The following is a 17,322-nucleotide window of genomic DNA, read 5'->3' as shown; positions in this document are numbered from 1 at the left end:
TCGGACACCTAACCGACTGAGTCACCCAGGCGCCCCTGTGTTTTCATCTTTAAAATGAGAAGGATATCAATCATTCAGAGTCACTATGAGGATGAAGTGGAGAGCGTTTTATAAATAATAAAGAGCTTGTTATTGTTAATAACACAAAAAGCATATGAAAAAGTTTGATGTCTCCCAGACTTTCAAATATGAGTAACTTAATATCTCTTGTATGGGAAGCAAAATTCTATACCAACAATTTTAATCGCATCTTGAGAAGTCAACAATTCAAAGGGGCTTCTGACTTATGTAAGACTCTGAACGTATAACAGAAGTCTGAAGTCAACCCTCACTATAACTAATGAGGATGCTACAGAGATTCAATATATGTGAGTGAGGCTAAAAACACAGAATTACCTTACCTGTCCCAAGATCTCAATGCATGAAGTAAAGAATTGCCTTGTAGGAGGATGGCGCTGAGTCTCATCACTGACATAATCCACAACAGTAAAGAAGAGGCTAATGCCAACCTTCTGAACCCCAGGGGTAGGCTGCAACTTGTAGGCATTCACTAGGGCCCTGTGGGAAAATACAGGTGAGGCTACTGGTCTACAATAAGAGAATACAGACTCACAAGTACTTCCGTGGTACTCTACACTTCTCACACAGGCAATATTCTTAAGAGTCCTTCAGAGCCCCCAAATAAATGTCACTTTAAAAATATTTCATGGGGAAAAAAAAATTCATGGGGTAGGTAAGTATCTTCTACCTTGACCCAACAACTTATTTTTAATACACGGAAATGATTTTATGTCCTCCGGGGGGGAGGGATGGAATCATATATATTATTAATATTCTTACCCTTATTAGGAGCCCCTGGGTGGCTCAGTCAGTTAAGCGGCTGACTTCGGCTCAGGTCATGATCTCCTAGTCCTTGAGTTCGAGCCCTGCGTCAGGCTCTGTGCTGACAGCTCAGAGAGTCTGGAGCCTGCTTCAGATTCTGTGTCTCCCTCTCTCTCTGCCCCTCCCCAGCTCATGCTGTCTCTCTCTCTTTCTCTCTCTCTCTCAAAGAATAAACATTACAAAAACTTTTTTTAAATATTCTTAAATGTTTCATATTTTACATGTAATTCATAATTCTTTAACTTTGTGTATTCCTTATATAATATACATTTTTAATTAATTTAATTACTTATTTCTCTAAATTTTTTAATATTTCTTTTTACATGTTTTTATTTCTTGTTGAGAGAGAGCGAGATACAGAGCATGAGCCCGGGAGGGGCAGAGAGACGGGGAGACACAGAATCTGAAGCAGGCTCCAGGCTCTGAGCTTTCAGCAAAGAGCCTGACGCGGGGTTCAAACCTGTGAACCGTGAGATCATGATCTGAGTAAAAGCTGGATGCTTAATTGAGAACTCAGGTGCCCCTCTCTAAATTTTAAAACCCATGTCACAGAAAGAGATTTCTATATAGAATAAGATCCCAGAATAAAGATATCTCTTCTAAGTCTCAGGCTGTTTTGAGTTCCTTTGCTAGGAAAAGACACATCAACTTCTTATTCACCTCATCTCCTTCTTCCCTGGACCCCCGGTCCAATCCACAAAAGAACTCAATGCCCCACCCCACACACCACTACCCCGATCTGCTGGGGGATTAGTTGCTGGTACTAGAATGTGGAACCACCTTAAAGTAAAAGGCAGGGTCAACCACTCTCCCAAGTCATGCCCTGGTGGCTTTAGGAAGAAAGAAGACATTGAGGGTAAGCCAGGAGCTCCAAGGGAAAAGCCACGATGGCCAAATGCAAGCTGGCAACTATACTTGAGAACCTAATTCCCCTGAGCAATTCCCCTTCAAACTCTGCTCTATAATCTGAGCTGACAATGCTGACTTCCTGGGTAAATGCAACTTTGATATAAAACTTAAGCACTCAATCTCTCCATGATTGAACTTCAATGTGCTGTATCATCTCATAATTCAGGGGTCAGCAAACTTACTCTATAAAGGACCAACCAGTAAATATTTTATGTTTTATGGGCCATAAATTGTCACAACTATTCAATTCTGCCATTGTGGTATAAAGCCATGCACATTAAGTAAATAAATGGACATGGCTATGTTCCAATAAAACTTTATTTATAAAAATAGGTGGCAGGCCAGACTTGGTCCAAAGGCCATTGTTTGCTGATCCTGTACTAATTTAATTAGTGGGTGTCTGGGGGTATAGTAGCATGTATGATTACTATCAAAAATAACAACATTGCATTTTAAATTATAATGCCCTCAAAACTTACGTAATCAAGTTTTCCGCGTGAACAGCAGCTTCCACAACATTAAGTGATGGTGGTTTAGCAGCTTCTGCTTGCAACTGCTTCACTTCTTTTCGCAAAACATGAAGCTGTTGGCTTACTGCTTCATTTTTATGCATACCTTCAAACTAAGAAAGATGAAAGTGGTCAAGACCTTTTTTGTCCTTGCTATGTTCCTAAAGCAAATATTATAAATATACTGAGCATCTGATGAAGAACTATTACTATAATTAATATTATAACTCAAAATTCTCAGTTGAATAGGAGAGGGGTGGGGAAAAAAATGTCAAAAAACTATTCAAGAATCTCAGGTTTTTCATGAAGGATCAAACTGGAGCGAGTTTATCACTGGTTCAGTCTTTTGTAGGATATGCTCTCTGTCACTTATGTTTTGATTCCCCGATTCTCATCAAAAACAGACTCGGGGCACCTGACTGGCTCAGTCGGTTGAGCATCTGACTACGGCTCAGGTCATGATCTCACGGTTTGTGAGTTCGAGCCCTGCGTCAGGCTCTGTGCTGACAGAGTGGAGCCTGAAGCCTGCTTCGGATTCTGTGTCTCCCTCTCTCTCTGCCCCTCCCCTGCTCATATTCTGTCTCTCTCTCTCTCTCAAAAATAAATAAAGATTTAAAAAAAAAAATTAAAAAAAAAAAACAACCAGACTCAATGTCTTCTACCACTGAGGTTTTCCTGGAAGCACACCAAGCGTCTCCTCCACTGAGCCCCTCCCCTGAGCCCTGACCACTCTCCATTCTCCCCACCCAAAAAGCACATACACGTCAACCTGAACCACTAGGGTGCACATCTCATGTGTGCCAAGCATACAAAGAGCACGACATAGATGCTGTTAATAAAACACTTGCCCTTTTGAAAGGAAGAAAACATATCCAATTATAAAACAACAAAATATGAAAAAATACAAGAAGTGCGCCAATCAGTTGCATGCCTATGAAAGAGCAAGTGACTGATTCAGTGGTTCCCGAAAGCTCGTCACTGATGAAATATTTACTCGTTCTCAGTAAAGATGTGACAATGGAGAAAGTATTGAGTTTTAAAAAAAAAAAAACTAAATCTATTTCAATTTAAACAATTAGCCTTTCTTTAAGATTATGTCTTTCCTATTTGAGGGGATTATTAATATCCCTTTTCTCTAACTAATTGATAGTGACCTATGTGATAGCTGCTTTGTTTGTACATTTTGATGTCCCCTTTTGGATATGAATGATACAAAACATATCCTAGGCCCAGGCTGCAACACAAAGACACAACCCATGTGGCAGTTGTGGGGGACAAGAGGACAGAGGGACAGCAAAGAGAAGCCCAGCTGAAGAGCTCTGTGCTCTGGAGAGCACAGAGCAGTCAGGCTAGGGAGCGGGGTTCCTGTCCTGGGGACTCCTTCGGAGCAGGCTAGGGAATGTGGACTTATCTTGCAGGCATAGCAGAGAATGCTGAAGAGATGAGAACATTCAGAAGGCGGGAATGTTAAATCCTACACTCTCCTCCAACGGTCTCCTCCAATCACTGAGTCAGCAAAGGGTCTACATTTTCCTTTATACACACATGCCCAAACCCAGTCTTTAGCCACCTCTGCAGTGATTACAGATATCCTTTGTTAGTAAATAATGTAAATACTTAATTCACAAACGTATTTAACTGAGGTCCTGATGTCCCTGCCAGAGTTATTATCGTAAATTCCAGATGAAAGGCTACTGGAGGGCAATGGTGCTATTTGTTTTGTTCTACCCAGCACCCCAGTATAGCACAACTCTGACGGTACACGGAGCGCCTGCTTTCATGATCATGATAACTTTCTTCCATCAAACTCACCAATGTCATATTAAACAGCTTTACAAAGCTTCTTACTTAAAGACGAAAATAAGCTGTTAGTCTGAATCAAAAGCCATGAAGGTGAAGATCCAAGAACATATGATGTTAACAATTATTTTAATTTCTACTATTGGAGAAATGAAAGATAAGATGATTAAATGACTTCCATTAGACCACATAATGCATCAACACAAATATTAAATTTCCAACCTCTCAAATCAAAGACCAATGCTGAACAGCCTAAAACGTGGTCAGGAGTCTGCACAGTTTCGATGCCTAACGTGTCACCGAGTGCAATGAGGTGGGGTCTCTGAGGGCCACGGCCCTTGGATGGCCTGGAGAGAAAGCAGGCAAACAGGGAGGAAAAGAAAGAACGTGAGGGGAGGGAGGAAGACAGTGAGGATGGAGGGAAGCACAAGAGAGAAAGGACACAGGTGCCCTCACCCGGGAAATGCCATCAAGACCAAGGGACTGGCGCTGCAGAACTGCCACCCAACGCCGGACAAACCACAGATGCCCAGGAATAAGGCAAAGCACCGAGGTGGGAAAGTTCAGACATCCTCACACACAAAAGCACCTCAAAGTTCTCATTATTTCCCAGTCTACTTATTTTTGCTCATTGTTCCCAGCTCTACAGAGAATTTTCTCTGCTCGCTAGGGCAGAAGAGGGGCTGAGTGCCTGGCAGCTCACAATCGCCAGAAGTTGGAGACGACGGCACAAAGCGGCGAGGATGGGGGGCGGGGGGGGGGGGGCCCAGAGTCACTGTAAGCAGACAAAGCCATGTGCAAGCTGGACGAAGCGAGTCGGATCTCACAGTACTGTGAGGCCCTCAGTGGGTCTTTTCCATCTTTCATTTCTAGGATGGAGCAAAATTTTCACATGATAATAAATCAATCCTGGGTCTGGCACACATGCCCCACAATACCGAAGCCCAACAAAAGGAACCCTATTATAAATCACCCCATTTCCTCAGGGAATATCACTGAATTATTAGAGCCTTCTATTGGGAGAGACGACCACAGAAGAAGCACGTCTCACTTCCCATAAAACATATTTGGCTTTTGTATACCCCAAACAAGCTATACATAGTTCAAACATTTGCAGATGGCTGGAAATTTCCAGGGCTTTTCCCTCACGAAAAATTCTATTAAGCAATGAAATATGTTCATGATACAATTTGAAATCTTTACAAATGAGCCATTTAAAATTATATTTAAAATATACTCTTGCATTTTAATCTCAAAATTTATATTTAAAATATACAGTCATTCCCCATGAAGTTGATTTTAAAAAATTGATCCAATCCATGAATTCTCTAATCACTGAAAAAGAAGATGATCCTGTCACACCAACTCAGAGAGAGAAAATGGTACACGTGTTAATTTAGAGAGATGATGGCCATGACCAGCTTACTCAGAATTGTACAGCTAACCTAGTCTTCAGAAGCTGGAGCAGAAACAGCTAAAAGCAAATGGCTTCATTTCCCAATACTTCCTGGGAAAGCCTGGGTCTTGAGTTCAAATAGACGTGGGCTTGAATTTCAGCTGAGCCACTTACTAGCTGTGTGGTTTTGGCAAGTCTCTGAGACTCTCTGAACCTATTTTCTCATCCCCACTTTGTGAAGATTAACAGTCACCGGCATGTTACCTGGGATATGAGAGTGCCCAAGCATGTGATAAGAAGCGCTCCGAACAGAGCTGGGAAATAATCTCGTGTACGGAAGGAAGACAATCCTTATCGCTTCCAAGACTGACCACCTAGGAGACATTTGTAGTAGAGCGAAAAGTGCAGCAGTGTGTGAGGCCGGAGATTCTACATGGAAAGCATTAAGTTGACCTATGGTAAACACACAGAATGACGGCTAATTTCCAGTAGGAAAAGGTTCCACCTTCCAGCCAAATAATATCTACAAAATCCCTAAAGCTAGTTAAAATCAGGGGGTTTACTTGTGAAGAATATAAATCTACGATTCGTTCCTTCAAACACACTGGTTCTATGGCACTGACTGTGTCAGGCATTAACAACAGAAACACGAATAAGACAAGGTCCTGACCCTCATGCAACTCAAAATCTAGTAACAGTGTGACAAGGTAATGATAATACAAAACAAGTTGTAACATAACCTCATGATTGACGAGCTGGTGGCTGACGCACTGGTGGTTTTCACTGACTCATTCAGGGGCGAGAAAGGGCACCTATTATGTGCCAGGAGCCATGCTAGATGGTACAGAAATACAGATGACTATGGGCAGGAACTCTATTCCTCAGCAGTTCACAGACCGGTAGGAAAAATAGCAGGTGAATACAACAGCATTTATGCAAAAGCTGCTATGAAAGGAGGGACTATCTCAGTCTGACTAGAGGGGCTGAGAAAGACCTCAAGAGATGCTGCCTGAACCGAGCATGGAAGGATGAGAGGAAGGAGCTCACGAATGGGTGTGGGAGAACAAGTAACAGCACATGCCCGAGAGAGAAGGTAGGAATATGCATGTCATGTTTGGAGAATGGAAAAAGCCTATGTGGCTAGAAAAAAAATGTTCAGGGATTAGGAAAGGGTAAATGATGCCACTAGAAACTCATCAAGAATAGATTATGGGGGGATCCGAAGGGTCCTATTCCTTTTAGATACCGGATAGTCAATGTTAGGTTTTCGCCTGGAAATGTGATTAGATTTGTGTTTAAAAAGATGAATGTGGCAGGGGCGCCTGGGTGGCTCAGTCAGTTAAGCTTCTGACCTCACCTCAGGTCATGATCTCACTGCTCGTGAGTTCGAGCCCCACGTCGAGCTCGGTGCTCACAGCTCAGAGCCTGGAGCCTGCTTCCAGTTCTGTGTCTCCCTCTCTCTGCCCCTCCCCTACTCACGCTCTGTCTCTTTCTCTCAAAAATAAATAAAGTTAAAAAAAAATTAAGAAAAAAAAAGATGAATGTGGCAGAATGGAAAACGGACTGGACAGGGAGAGAGTCTATAGACAGGAAGCCTTATGTAGTGAGTGGTTCAGGGGAAAAGTAATGTGGGCCTACCAGGGGACAATGGCAATGGGAACAAAGAGAAAGAAACAAATGTAAAGTCATTTCAGAAGCAGAACCAGTATGACTTGGAAAATAACTAGATGGGGAGTATGAGGGTGGGGAGATGACACTGATGCCCAGGTCCCCACTTCCTGTTACAGGAAAAACAGGTTTGGAGGGTAAAAATTGGATTAGGCTGGGACCTGTGGAGTTTGAAGTATTTATGGGACATTCACAGAAAATCACATAGGCAGGTGGAAATCTAGATCTGGAACTCAGAGAATTCTGGACTAGAAAAGCAGAGTAGGAGTCAGCAACATAGGGGTTAATCCTTTCAGTGGTCATAGACTACCAAGGACCTACTGAAGTTATGAACTATCCAGAACAAAAAAATTCCATATACTTTCAGGGACTTCACTGACTCACTAAAGACCATTCACACACCCACTCTAGATTATGAACTCCAACACGAACAGTAGGCAAAAGCAGCCAATGTCACAAATGACTATGGGGATCAGGGGTAGACGCAAGCACAACCAGCAATCTAAGGGTTGCATTGATGAAAAGGAATTCTGGAGGGAAACTACAAAGTGGCTAGTGATTTGGAGGGACTAGAAGAGACCTCATGACGTTCAACATCTCCAGATAATAAAATGACGTTAAACAGGATCAAAACTACTGTATATAGCCATGAAGTGGTCCCTAGACACACGCATACAGAGAGGATATAATTCTATGTATAAAAGCAACACAACCTACCCTCTGCATGACATATGCTCTCCCAGAGACAATTTCTTGATGAGTAATAAACAATCAGAACTCACCTTCCCTCCCCAACATCCATAACCAAAGTCATCCATTTGTGTAATGAGACAGCTTTAAACTCAAGTACAATCTCTGGCCAAAACTCAGAGCAAACCTAACTGACTTGCATAGATTACATAATGTCCTAACTTCATGGCAGCTAGAGTTTCAACTTTCCTCTACCTTGCTCTTAGCTATTGATGAGTAGCCAAAAAAAGTTTTTATCTTCAATTCCTAGAAGTATCAACCAGCAAGTACCGCCTGGACAACCTTAGTTAGCAACTACTATGTAACGTTCCAAAGAAATCCTATTTAAATCAGACTACAAGGCACCTGGGTGGCTCAGCTGGTTGAGCGTCTGACTCTTGACTTCAGCTCAGGTCAAGATCCGAGTTGTGGGATTAAACCCCTAGTCTGGCTCTGTGCTGAGCAGGAAGCCTGCCTAAGATTCTCTCTCTTCTCCCCCCTCTGCCCCTCTTGCCCACTTGTGTGCGCGCGCGCTCTCTCTCTCTCTCTCCCTAAAATAAGAAAAATATGGGGTGCCTGGGTGGCTCAGTCAGTTAAGCATCCGACTCTTGATGTCAGTGCAGGTCATGATCTTGCAGTTAGTGGGTCTGAGCCCCACATCTGGCTCTGCACTGATCGCATGGAGCCTGCCTGGGATTCTGTTTCTCCTTCTCTCTGCCCCTTACCTGCTCTCTATCTCAAAATAAATACATAAACTTTTTTTAAAAATAAATAAGAAAAATAAAATAATAAAAAATAAATCAGACTACAAAAGCTGCCATCTTCACATTTTCAATTCCTCTGTCACATCTGCATCATCAGGCAAAATTAACGGCTGAAGTAAATACTGTTGTCAATATTGACAGGAGCCATCAGTGGGAGTTTCCCAGTTTCTAGATCTTCCCAAACAGAACTGAAAGTCAGGGTGCTGGGCAAACTAGCAAGGCCAGCAGAAAATTAGAATGTGCTTTTTAAGAAAACTTAGATATTTCTAAAGAGATTATGGCCATAAAACACAGCTATTTTTTCAAATTCTTTAGGTCTCTATAAAATCTCCTTTTCTTCTCTGTCCTTTTTTTTTCTTTTTTCTTCAAGCAATCTTTGCATTTACCAATTTTTCTTTTGAGAAAATAAAGCATAAATATTTTTTGTGTTGTCTGTAAAAATAAAATCTAAGCCACATTCATTTGAGTCCTTATCCTAAATCATCTGCTTTCCAATCTCTGTCTTATCAGAATTACTTAGAAGGTATTTCAGGAAAAGTATACCTTTCTATTTCAGAATTAACAAAGCAAAAGCTTATAAAAGAAATTTCAATTCAAGAGTTCAGACAAATCAAGATTATGATGACTTTTTTGAAAAGGAAAAAGCCAGGTCACTGACAGGCTGGGAGCTGAAGCTCCCAAGTCAGCCCGGTGGTATTGCCCACCACAACAAGACCCTGAGAGTTAACAGGCGGTCAGGCAAAGAGAACTGGTTTTTGGCTGGGCAGTAAGTATTCATGACTCTTCACAGAGCAAGCTATTAGCCAGAACTGAAAAAACATTTTTGTACTTATCTTACCAAGTCACTTGATAAAATGCATCTTAGGAGAATTCCCTTTTCTGTACAGTATTAACAGCCTGGCAAAGATGTGTAATTCCAAAATATGGAAAAATACCGTATTTCTGAAGGCACAGATTGGTAGTAAGAGACCCTTTTTAATTAGAACTTGATACATTTCTTTTTTTTTTTTTTTGCACCAAATCAAATTCGGTCCTAAATCAGCAGACTTATCTCCAAGCTCCATTATTTTAGCAAGTGATCCTTCTTAAATGCTCCCACCTAGTGTTACTAAAACATTAGTAACTGGGGGAAAAGTACACTGAAAGAAAATTAACTTTATAAAACACCTGGCCAAAGATATTCTCTCAGTGTTTGGGAGTCTCACATCCCATGTCAAATTTCTTAACTTTAGATGCATACAAATATGTTATTTTATCAAAAACAAATTACGAAGGTAACGAAAAAGACAAGTGTATAAGTTATTTCAGAGAAGACATTTTAGAGAAAACAGGCTCCCGAGGAGACTGATGAAGAATACATCAGAACTGCTCAAATGAGGAAGCACAAAAAGAAATTTATGAAAGACAACCAAGAGTCAGTAAAATAAGTTTTCCCTGATTTCTAAAAGCTAACAAAAAAAGAGGAGCTATGTTTGTGCAAATGCGGTAGCCAACCTCTGAGCATTTCCTCCCCAGCTCTGGGGACCCGAAGTCCCTCGCAGAAGGACTAGGGTGCAGCGAGTAAGGAGCTTGTGTTCTGCAGCCAGCCTGCCCGGGTCTCCCTGGTTCTGTCACCCGGTGGCTGTGTCACTCTGGGTACGAAACTTAACCTTTCTATGCCTTTACTTCCCCATCTGGAAACAAGATAACCAGAATTCCCACCTCACAGAGATGCCGTGAGGATAAGTTCTGTAGAGTGTTTACACAGAGTCAGGCATAAAGCAAGTGCTACGATGTGCTGGCTAAAGTTAAGCTCCATTCTGAAGTCCTTTCAATGTCACAGACCCAACTTAATTAAGCCTGTTTTTCCAGTGCAAGAAGGTGACACTAAGAGGCAGCTGAATTCCTAATCTCGGAGTTGCACGTCTCTCCTTTGCCTGTTGGCAGGCTCCATCCAACTGACCTGCTTTCCACACGTCCCCCCCACGTTTGTCTTCAGTGGCTCCCCACCGACCACAGCACACAGTTGGAGCTCCCAAGTGATCATCCTTTCCAATGTGAATTCCCACCACCACACCCAAAAACAATCTGAAGTAGGCTGACCTAGCCACTGACCCCTAAATGGTTGTCCAGAGGACTCCATTCCCACATTCCTTCTAACAGAATCCAAACCATCATCATCAAAGTCTTTTGAAGATCAATTTAAAACCCTCTAAGGATCTTCTCAGTGATTATGCTTTTCTTTGAATTTCTGTCCTTGTCGGACACACGAGCACTTACGGAAATACATGATCAGCTCTGTGTGGGTCTTCACCCCCCCAAATGTATTAAGTGTTTCAGGATGTGAATCGTGTGCTACAAACTTCTTTCAGTCTCTCTCAACAATATGCCACTATTACGGACTCAATTAAAAATTCTCTGAATTAAGAAGAAGCTTAAACAATCTTACCTGAACTGTTACAACTGCTGCTCCTTGGCATTTCTTACCACTACTGCCTCTACACTCCAAATGTAGTGTGGTCTGTTCTTCTCTATTAACATACTGCTTGGGCATTGTGTCCAACAGCTCACTATCCAGGGCAACCTGCTGAGATTCTCGAAGAGCTGCAGTTCTGAAAAACAACATCAGGAAGTAGAAGAAAGGCTTCGGAAAGGTTTCACGGTAGGTGATAAAGGCTTCCAGTTCCCCCCAGCCTGCATCAGAGAGCATCAAGACCAAGTATCCTATAGTAACAAAAGACCAAAGGTGTGTGCCCAGCCTTACCCAAATCCTCTCTTTTTCTTAACAAAAAGTTTTAGGGGCGCCTGGGTGGCTCAATCGGTTGGGCGTCCCACTTCGGCCCAGGTTACGATCTCAAGGTTCATGGGTTAGAGCCCTGAGTCGGGCTCTGTGCTGACAGCTCAGAGCCTGAAGCCTGCTTCGGATTCTGTGATTCCCTCTCTCTCTGCCCCTTCCCTACTCACCCTCTGTCTGTCTGTCTCTCTCTCAAAAATAAACATTGAAAAAAAAAATTTTTTTTTTAAAGAAATTTTAAAAAGGAAGGAAAAGTGGGACAACTTTTTAGCCAGGAACAAAGCTTCATTTAGAATCTGTATTACACTAACGATGTTTTTTACATGGACCCTTAAATATACAAGAGCAAATGGGAATCCATCCTAATTAAAGCATTCTAAAGGGTACCTTGCTTGTAAGCACCAGTGATTTCTTCGGTATTAGCAACTCAAACTGAACTGTCAAAGATGGACAAAGCTGTTTACAAGGGTGTTGATACGGTTATGTTACCGTGTAGGCATGTGTGTGCGCACACTGGCGGGGGTGCACATTTGTATGCACGTGCACACAATCAATGCCTGGACCAAGAGCGGCCAAGGAAAAAAAAAAGCCAGTAAGAGATCGATTCCCAGTGTCTTCGCAAAGACTAGACTCTTCTACTTCATAAAACAGATTCACTCCACACCCGCTCCTTCTCGCCAGACCGCAAGCTGGAACCAAAACCTTAAAGAGTTGATTGCTCTGGGGGCGCCTGGATGGCTCAGTGGGGTGAGTGTCAGACTTCAACTCAGGCCATGATCTCGCGGTTCATGAGTTTGAGCCCCACATGGGGCAGTCAGCGCGGAGCCTGTTTGGGATCCTCTGTCCCCCTCTCCCTCAGCCCCTCCCACGCTCTCTCTCCCTCTCAAAAATAAACACTTAAAAAAAACAAAGAGTTAATCGTTCTGTATCTACTTTAACTCAGAGCACTAAATGATTTTCCCGCATTTTAATCAAGTGCCTGAGGCAATTTATTAAAGAATATGGAGAGTTAGGGAGCAAAGCAGTGACAAAAGAAAGTAAATCTCATTGCCTACCCTTTTAATACCATCTTTTCAGTGTCAGAAAGTCTCCTCAGGAGAAGCTTAAGAAACACTTGGCTGGCACTGCTGGCCCACAGAAATGCCACCACAGGAAATGTAAAATTCCTAGTCCGTGAAAGCACCACGCATTTTCAACATGAAACCGAAGGACTTGTCACAACTTGGCTAACTGAGGTACCTGACTGGGCCAGCCTGGTCAAATCATCCTCATGGAAAGAACGCTGATGAGGAAACCCTTCAAGGTACTAAAGCATCCAAGTTGTCCCAGCAGCAAGCACAGGGGCATGACCCTGGAGGTCACACGGTCTCACCTGGCCTGCTGCTGCAACAGATTCAGGTCTGTGCGCACCAGCTGGGTGGTGTCCTTCTGACTCAGGAGCACAGCCGAGGAAATGACTGGCACAGGAGGCCTCACTGGGTGCAGATCAAGGGGAGGCTGGGGAGCCTCGTGCTTCCGCAAGTTGCTTAAAACCCTTTCTTTAGCTGAAAGAAAATTAAGTCGCGTTTACTGAGTAAAGGCTACTACTAGGTAGTAACATACTAATTGAGTGCAAAGCTTTGGCTGGTTACCTTCGAGAAGAATGCTGAAGATGTACAGAGTAGTTACATAAACCATCAGTGGCCTAAATGAATAAAATCATTATCTTTCGTTACCTGCTAGTTTTGAGGGAGCCCCCACCGGGGTACTAATATTCTACCAAGAGTCAGGAGCTCACGAGCGTGTGGTATGATTAAACACAACTCCTAGCCTCAAACAGCCTTCCTTACTGAGAGTTAAAGAGTCAAAGCTCACGATCTTAAATTATTACCCTAGACAGTCTCGCACGACATGCTCAAGTGTGTGGACTTGAAACTAGCGTAAAGGGGATCTAGCGAACTCTCTAAGCAAGTCTGACGAAGATGGCAGCCATCACCAGTCAACGACGGGGGGACGGGGAGGGCGGTCCTGTTAAGAGTTTAATGCAATCATCCAGATAAACTTCAGAGAAGAGGAGAAAAAGAAATGGGCGTTACAGAATATGGCTGAGTGGAAAAATCTTAAATTAGGCCAAGGTTTGACCAGGAGGGCTGAGACCAGTCGAGTTAAAATGAACAAAGACGGGGCGCCTGGGTGGCGCAGTCGGTTGAGCGTCCGACTTCAGCCAGGTCACGATCTCACGGTCCGTGAGTTCGAGCCCCACGTCAGGCTCTGGGCTGATGGCTCGGAGCCTGGAGCCTGTTTCCGATTCTGTGTTTCCCTCTCTCTCTGCCCCTCCCCCGTTCATGCTCTGTCTCTCTCTGTCCCAAAAATAAATAAACGTTGAAAAAAAAAAAAAAAATGAACAAAGGCATGGACACAAACTCCTACAGAACTTACATTATACAGTCATATTGTCGTTCTTTCACTCATCCACTTATTCATTCACTCAATAAATGGAATCCAAATAAGAAACCAGGTGCCATATGAGAAAAGTGATGGCAAATCTGTCCATCCAACTTTGCACTGGATTGCACATGGGGTCATAGTGGTGAATCCAATCTAAATGTTTGTATTTCTACACCTAGTACAGAGCTGACCACACAGGTATCCAATAAATCAATAAATTCCTATCTTCCCACCCTCTCTCTTCACTGTACTATACACATACCATACAGCAGGTGGGGACTGAGCACAGGAAGAAAAATGCTGCCACATACCTGCCTCTTTTCAACAGTAAGGTAATAGGGAACAGGAGAGGTCAAGGAAATTTCAAGTCAATAAATCAAGTCAACAAATACTTAAGGAACTACTATGAATTTCCGACTTCATTCCAGATGTAGCATTCCATTTTCTGTGCTTAAGAAAAATAAAAGAAAATTTAATAGCCATGATTTTAGTTGGCATAAAAAAACCTGTATTGTTTGCACCCCAAACAGATGGAATTTAACATTCCAAACAGGTCAAGTACAGGATCGTCCCATATGGCTGGGGTTTTTCCACTAGAACAACTACTCTCTGCACAGAAAGTAACAAAGTCGGATGTTAATCACTGGAAAAGACTCCTGACTTTGTTCAAGTTTCTCTCACGAACATTTTAGGCCACGAGTCTAAAGCTACTGCCTGAACTGCCTGCCTCCAGACTTCTTTTATGGGAGAAAAAGCACCTTATGTAAACCATTACTGTTTTGAAGTTTTCTCTCACTCATTGCTGAACCTAACCCTAAGGTGCAGACAAGGTAACAATGAACTTCTAAAAAGACAATTCTCACTGGAGGGATACACTGTGTAAACCTTAACCCTCAATTCATTCATTCATTCATTCATTCATTCACTGAAGGGGGATGATGGTGGTACAGCTCACCCAACAAAGGATCCGTGAAGTCCAGCTGCACTGACAAACTGCAGGGCGGCGAATGGGACTCAAGTGTGGCCTGTGTCCACAGACCAACAGTTTCCTGGAACTCATAACGTATGCGCTCCATGTTCAAATACTCCATCCACAGATCCTAGAATTAAAGCATAGGACTTTAACTTTCACAGATGAATCATATATTCACATAGGACTTGAACTTTCACAGATGAATCATAAATCACATATAAAATTATATATTTAACTAAAAGGTAGACCAGAAAGTTTCAGCACGAGGTGGTCCATACCAAGTTCTCCAGTGTTAAGAAGGATCATGTTCTAAAATGGATACTAGCAATCTTTGCAGGAGTTTGATTATGCACCAAGAACAGAAAAAATAATTTTAATGGCCCCACCAACTGTATATTTATACACTGTATACAAATACTACTGAGCTAGTAAGTTAAAACCCAGAAATTTTAAAGAGATAGATAACAAATATATTGAAAATAACTATCTGGATTAGAAAGAATCTGGGCCCTTGGTCCCAATACCAATTTACAGGAATACAGGGGACAGAGAAACATATTAAACCATACTACGACGATCTGCAAAATCCAGACTCCGGGGAAACTCTATGGACAAACTATCCAGTTTCTTCAACAAACTACAGGGGGAAAAAGGAATAAGGGAGGAGTGATAGATCAAACAGACTTATAAGAGCTGTCAACCAATTACAAAATGAGGATCCTGATTCAACTATAAAAATAAAAATAAAAATTTTATGACATTTATGAGGTAACTGGAAATTTGAACACAACTTCAGTATTTGATACTAAGAAACTGCTCTTAATATTTTTCAGATATAAATGCTATTGGGTTATAATAGTTTTTTAATCCTCATCTTTTGAAATCTTCATGTATCAAATGCTTTCTAGAATTAGTTCCAAAATAATATGGTGAAGGGAGTGAACGGGCTATAGATAAAATTAGACACCCGGTACACAGTGGGCAGGGGGAGAAGGGCATGTGTGCTACGCTATTCTATTTTTCTGTATGATTGAATTTATTATAAAAGGTAAAATAAATAAAATGAGAAAACATAGAAGTTTTAGTATTCTCTTCCTACACTCCAATAAACTATCTTGCATATTTTGAACTACATGCTTCACTTTGATGATCAATACATATTATTAGAATGGGAGACTGTCTTTAATGAAAAGAAATGTCAGCTCTCCATGATCACTAAAAACTGTACCAAATAGTAGGAAGGTGATCAGCTATGGACTATGGTTTTGTGGATGACTATTTTTTTTCTTTCTGATCTTAAGTGTTTAAAGGATTCCGCTAAACCTACAAATCTCTGGCTTGTAATGGGCACACTGCCATGAAGTCCTAAATCATTACTTCCAAACCAACCATGGCATGAGGCATTCCAGACTCAGGAGAGGAACTCCAAAGTCATCTTGACCACAAGTCTGAAACCTAGAAGCACCAGACAACTGCTGGAGGTGCTGTACCAGTCCCTCCTACTGTGCACACCCATCTCCTTTCAGTGGGGTCACTATCACCTTGTCTGCCTCTGTGCTAAGTAACTGTTGACAGAGGCTAATGATTAAGAATACTGAGAATTAACGATAGGTAAGCAGAGATGTCTCAGAAAACCACAAAAAGACAGAACAACACTAAACATGAACTACAGATAAAAATTGGAGCTATAAAATCAAATGGCAAAGACTTAAAAAAAAGAGAACGGTATTAATTCTGTAGACGATGGGGAGCCAAGATAATTATCAGAGAACCAAGACACTATGACTAATATTTTTAAAAACACTGACCAGTCATCCGCTACATGCAGATTCTTAGATAAGGCCGTGGCGTGTAGAGGACAAAGAGGGATGAACACAGAACTGCGCTCAAAGGATCTCAGTCCATGACTGCCTATTTATTCTTCCTGCTGCTCTGGCTCTGTATTCTCAGCCTTATTTCTCTATGCCTTGGGGCCCTAGCTCCATTCAGTCCTCCTCTCAATCTAGATGCTCTACTACCATTAAACTTGTATTTCCTTGGGAGAAGATATTTGCAAATGATATATCAGATAAAGGGTTAGTATCCAAAATCTATAAAGAACTTATCAAACTCAACACCCAGAAAGCAAACAATCAGTGAAGAAATGGGCAAAAGACACTTTTCCAAAGAAGACATCCAGATGGCAAACAGACACATGAAAAGATGCTCAACATTAGTCATCATCAGAGAAATACAAATCAAAACCACAATGAGGTACCACCTCACACCTATCAGAATGGCTAACATTAACAGCTCAGGTAACGACAGATGTTGGCGGGGATGCGAGAAAGAGGAACCCTTTTACACTGCTGGTGGGAATGCAGACTGGTGCAGCCATTCTGGAAAACAGTATAGAAGTTCCTCAAAAAATTAAAAATAGAACTACCCTACAACCCAGCAATTGCACTATTGGTATTTATCCAAAGGATACAGGAGTGCTGATTCGAAGGGGT

The 17,322-nt window shown here is 42.0% G+C and overlaps 1 protein-coding gene across 1 annotated transcript in view; it reads right to left on the bottom strand.

The window, feature by feature from the left end:
• Positions 1-17,322, bottom strand: part of EPG5 (ectopic P-granules autophagy protein 5 homolog) — a 104,742-nt gene that overhangs the window by 37,429 nt on the left and 49,991 nt on the right. The window contains 5 exon segments of the mRNA XM_030335806.1: positions 402-558; positions 2,271-2,413; positions 11,086-11,248; positions 12,803-12,974; positions 14,813-14,957. Of these exon segments, the coding sequence (XP_030191666.1) occupies positions 402-558; positions 2,271-2,413; positions 11,086-11,248; positions 12,803-12,974; positions 14,813-14,957 (780 nt within the window).

This window comes from Lynx canadensis, chromosome D3 (genome assembly GCF_007474595.2).
Source record: "Lynx canadensis isolate LIC74 chromosome D3, mLynCan4.pri.v2, whole genome shotgun sequence".
Lineage (NCBI taxonomy): Eukaryota > Metazoa > Chordata > Mammalia > Carnivora > Felidae > Lynx > Lynx canadensis.
The sequence above is the reverse complement of the archived record's forward strand: the minus strand, read 5'-3'. Positions and strand labels throughout refer to the sequence as shown.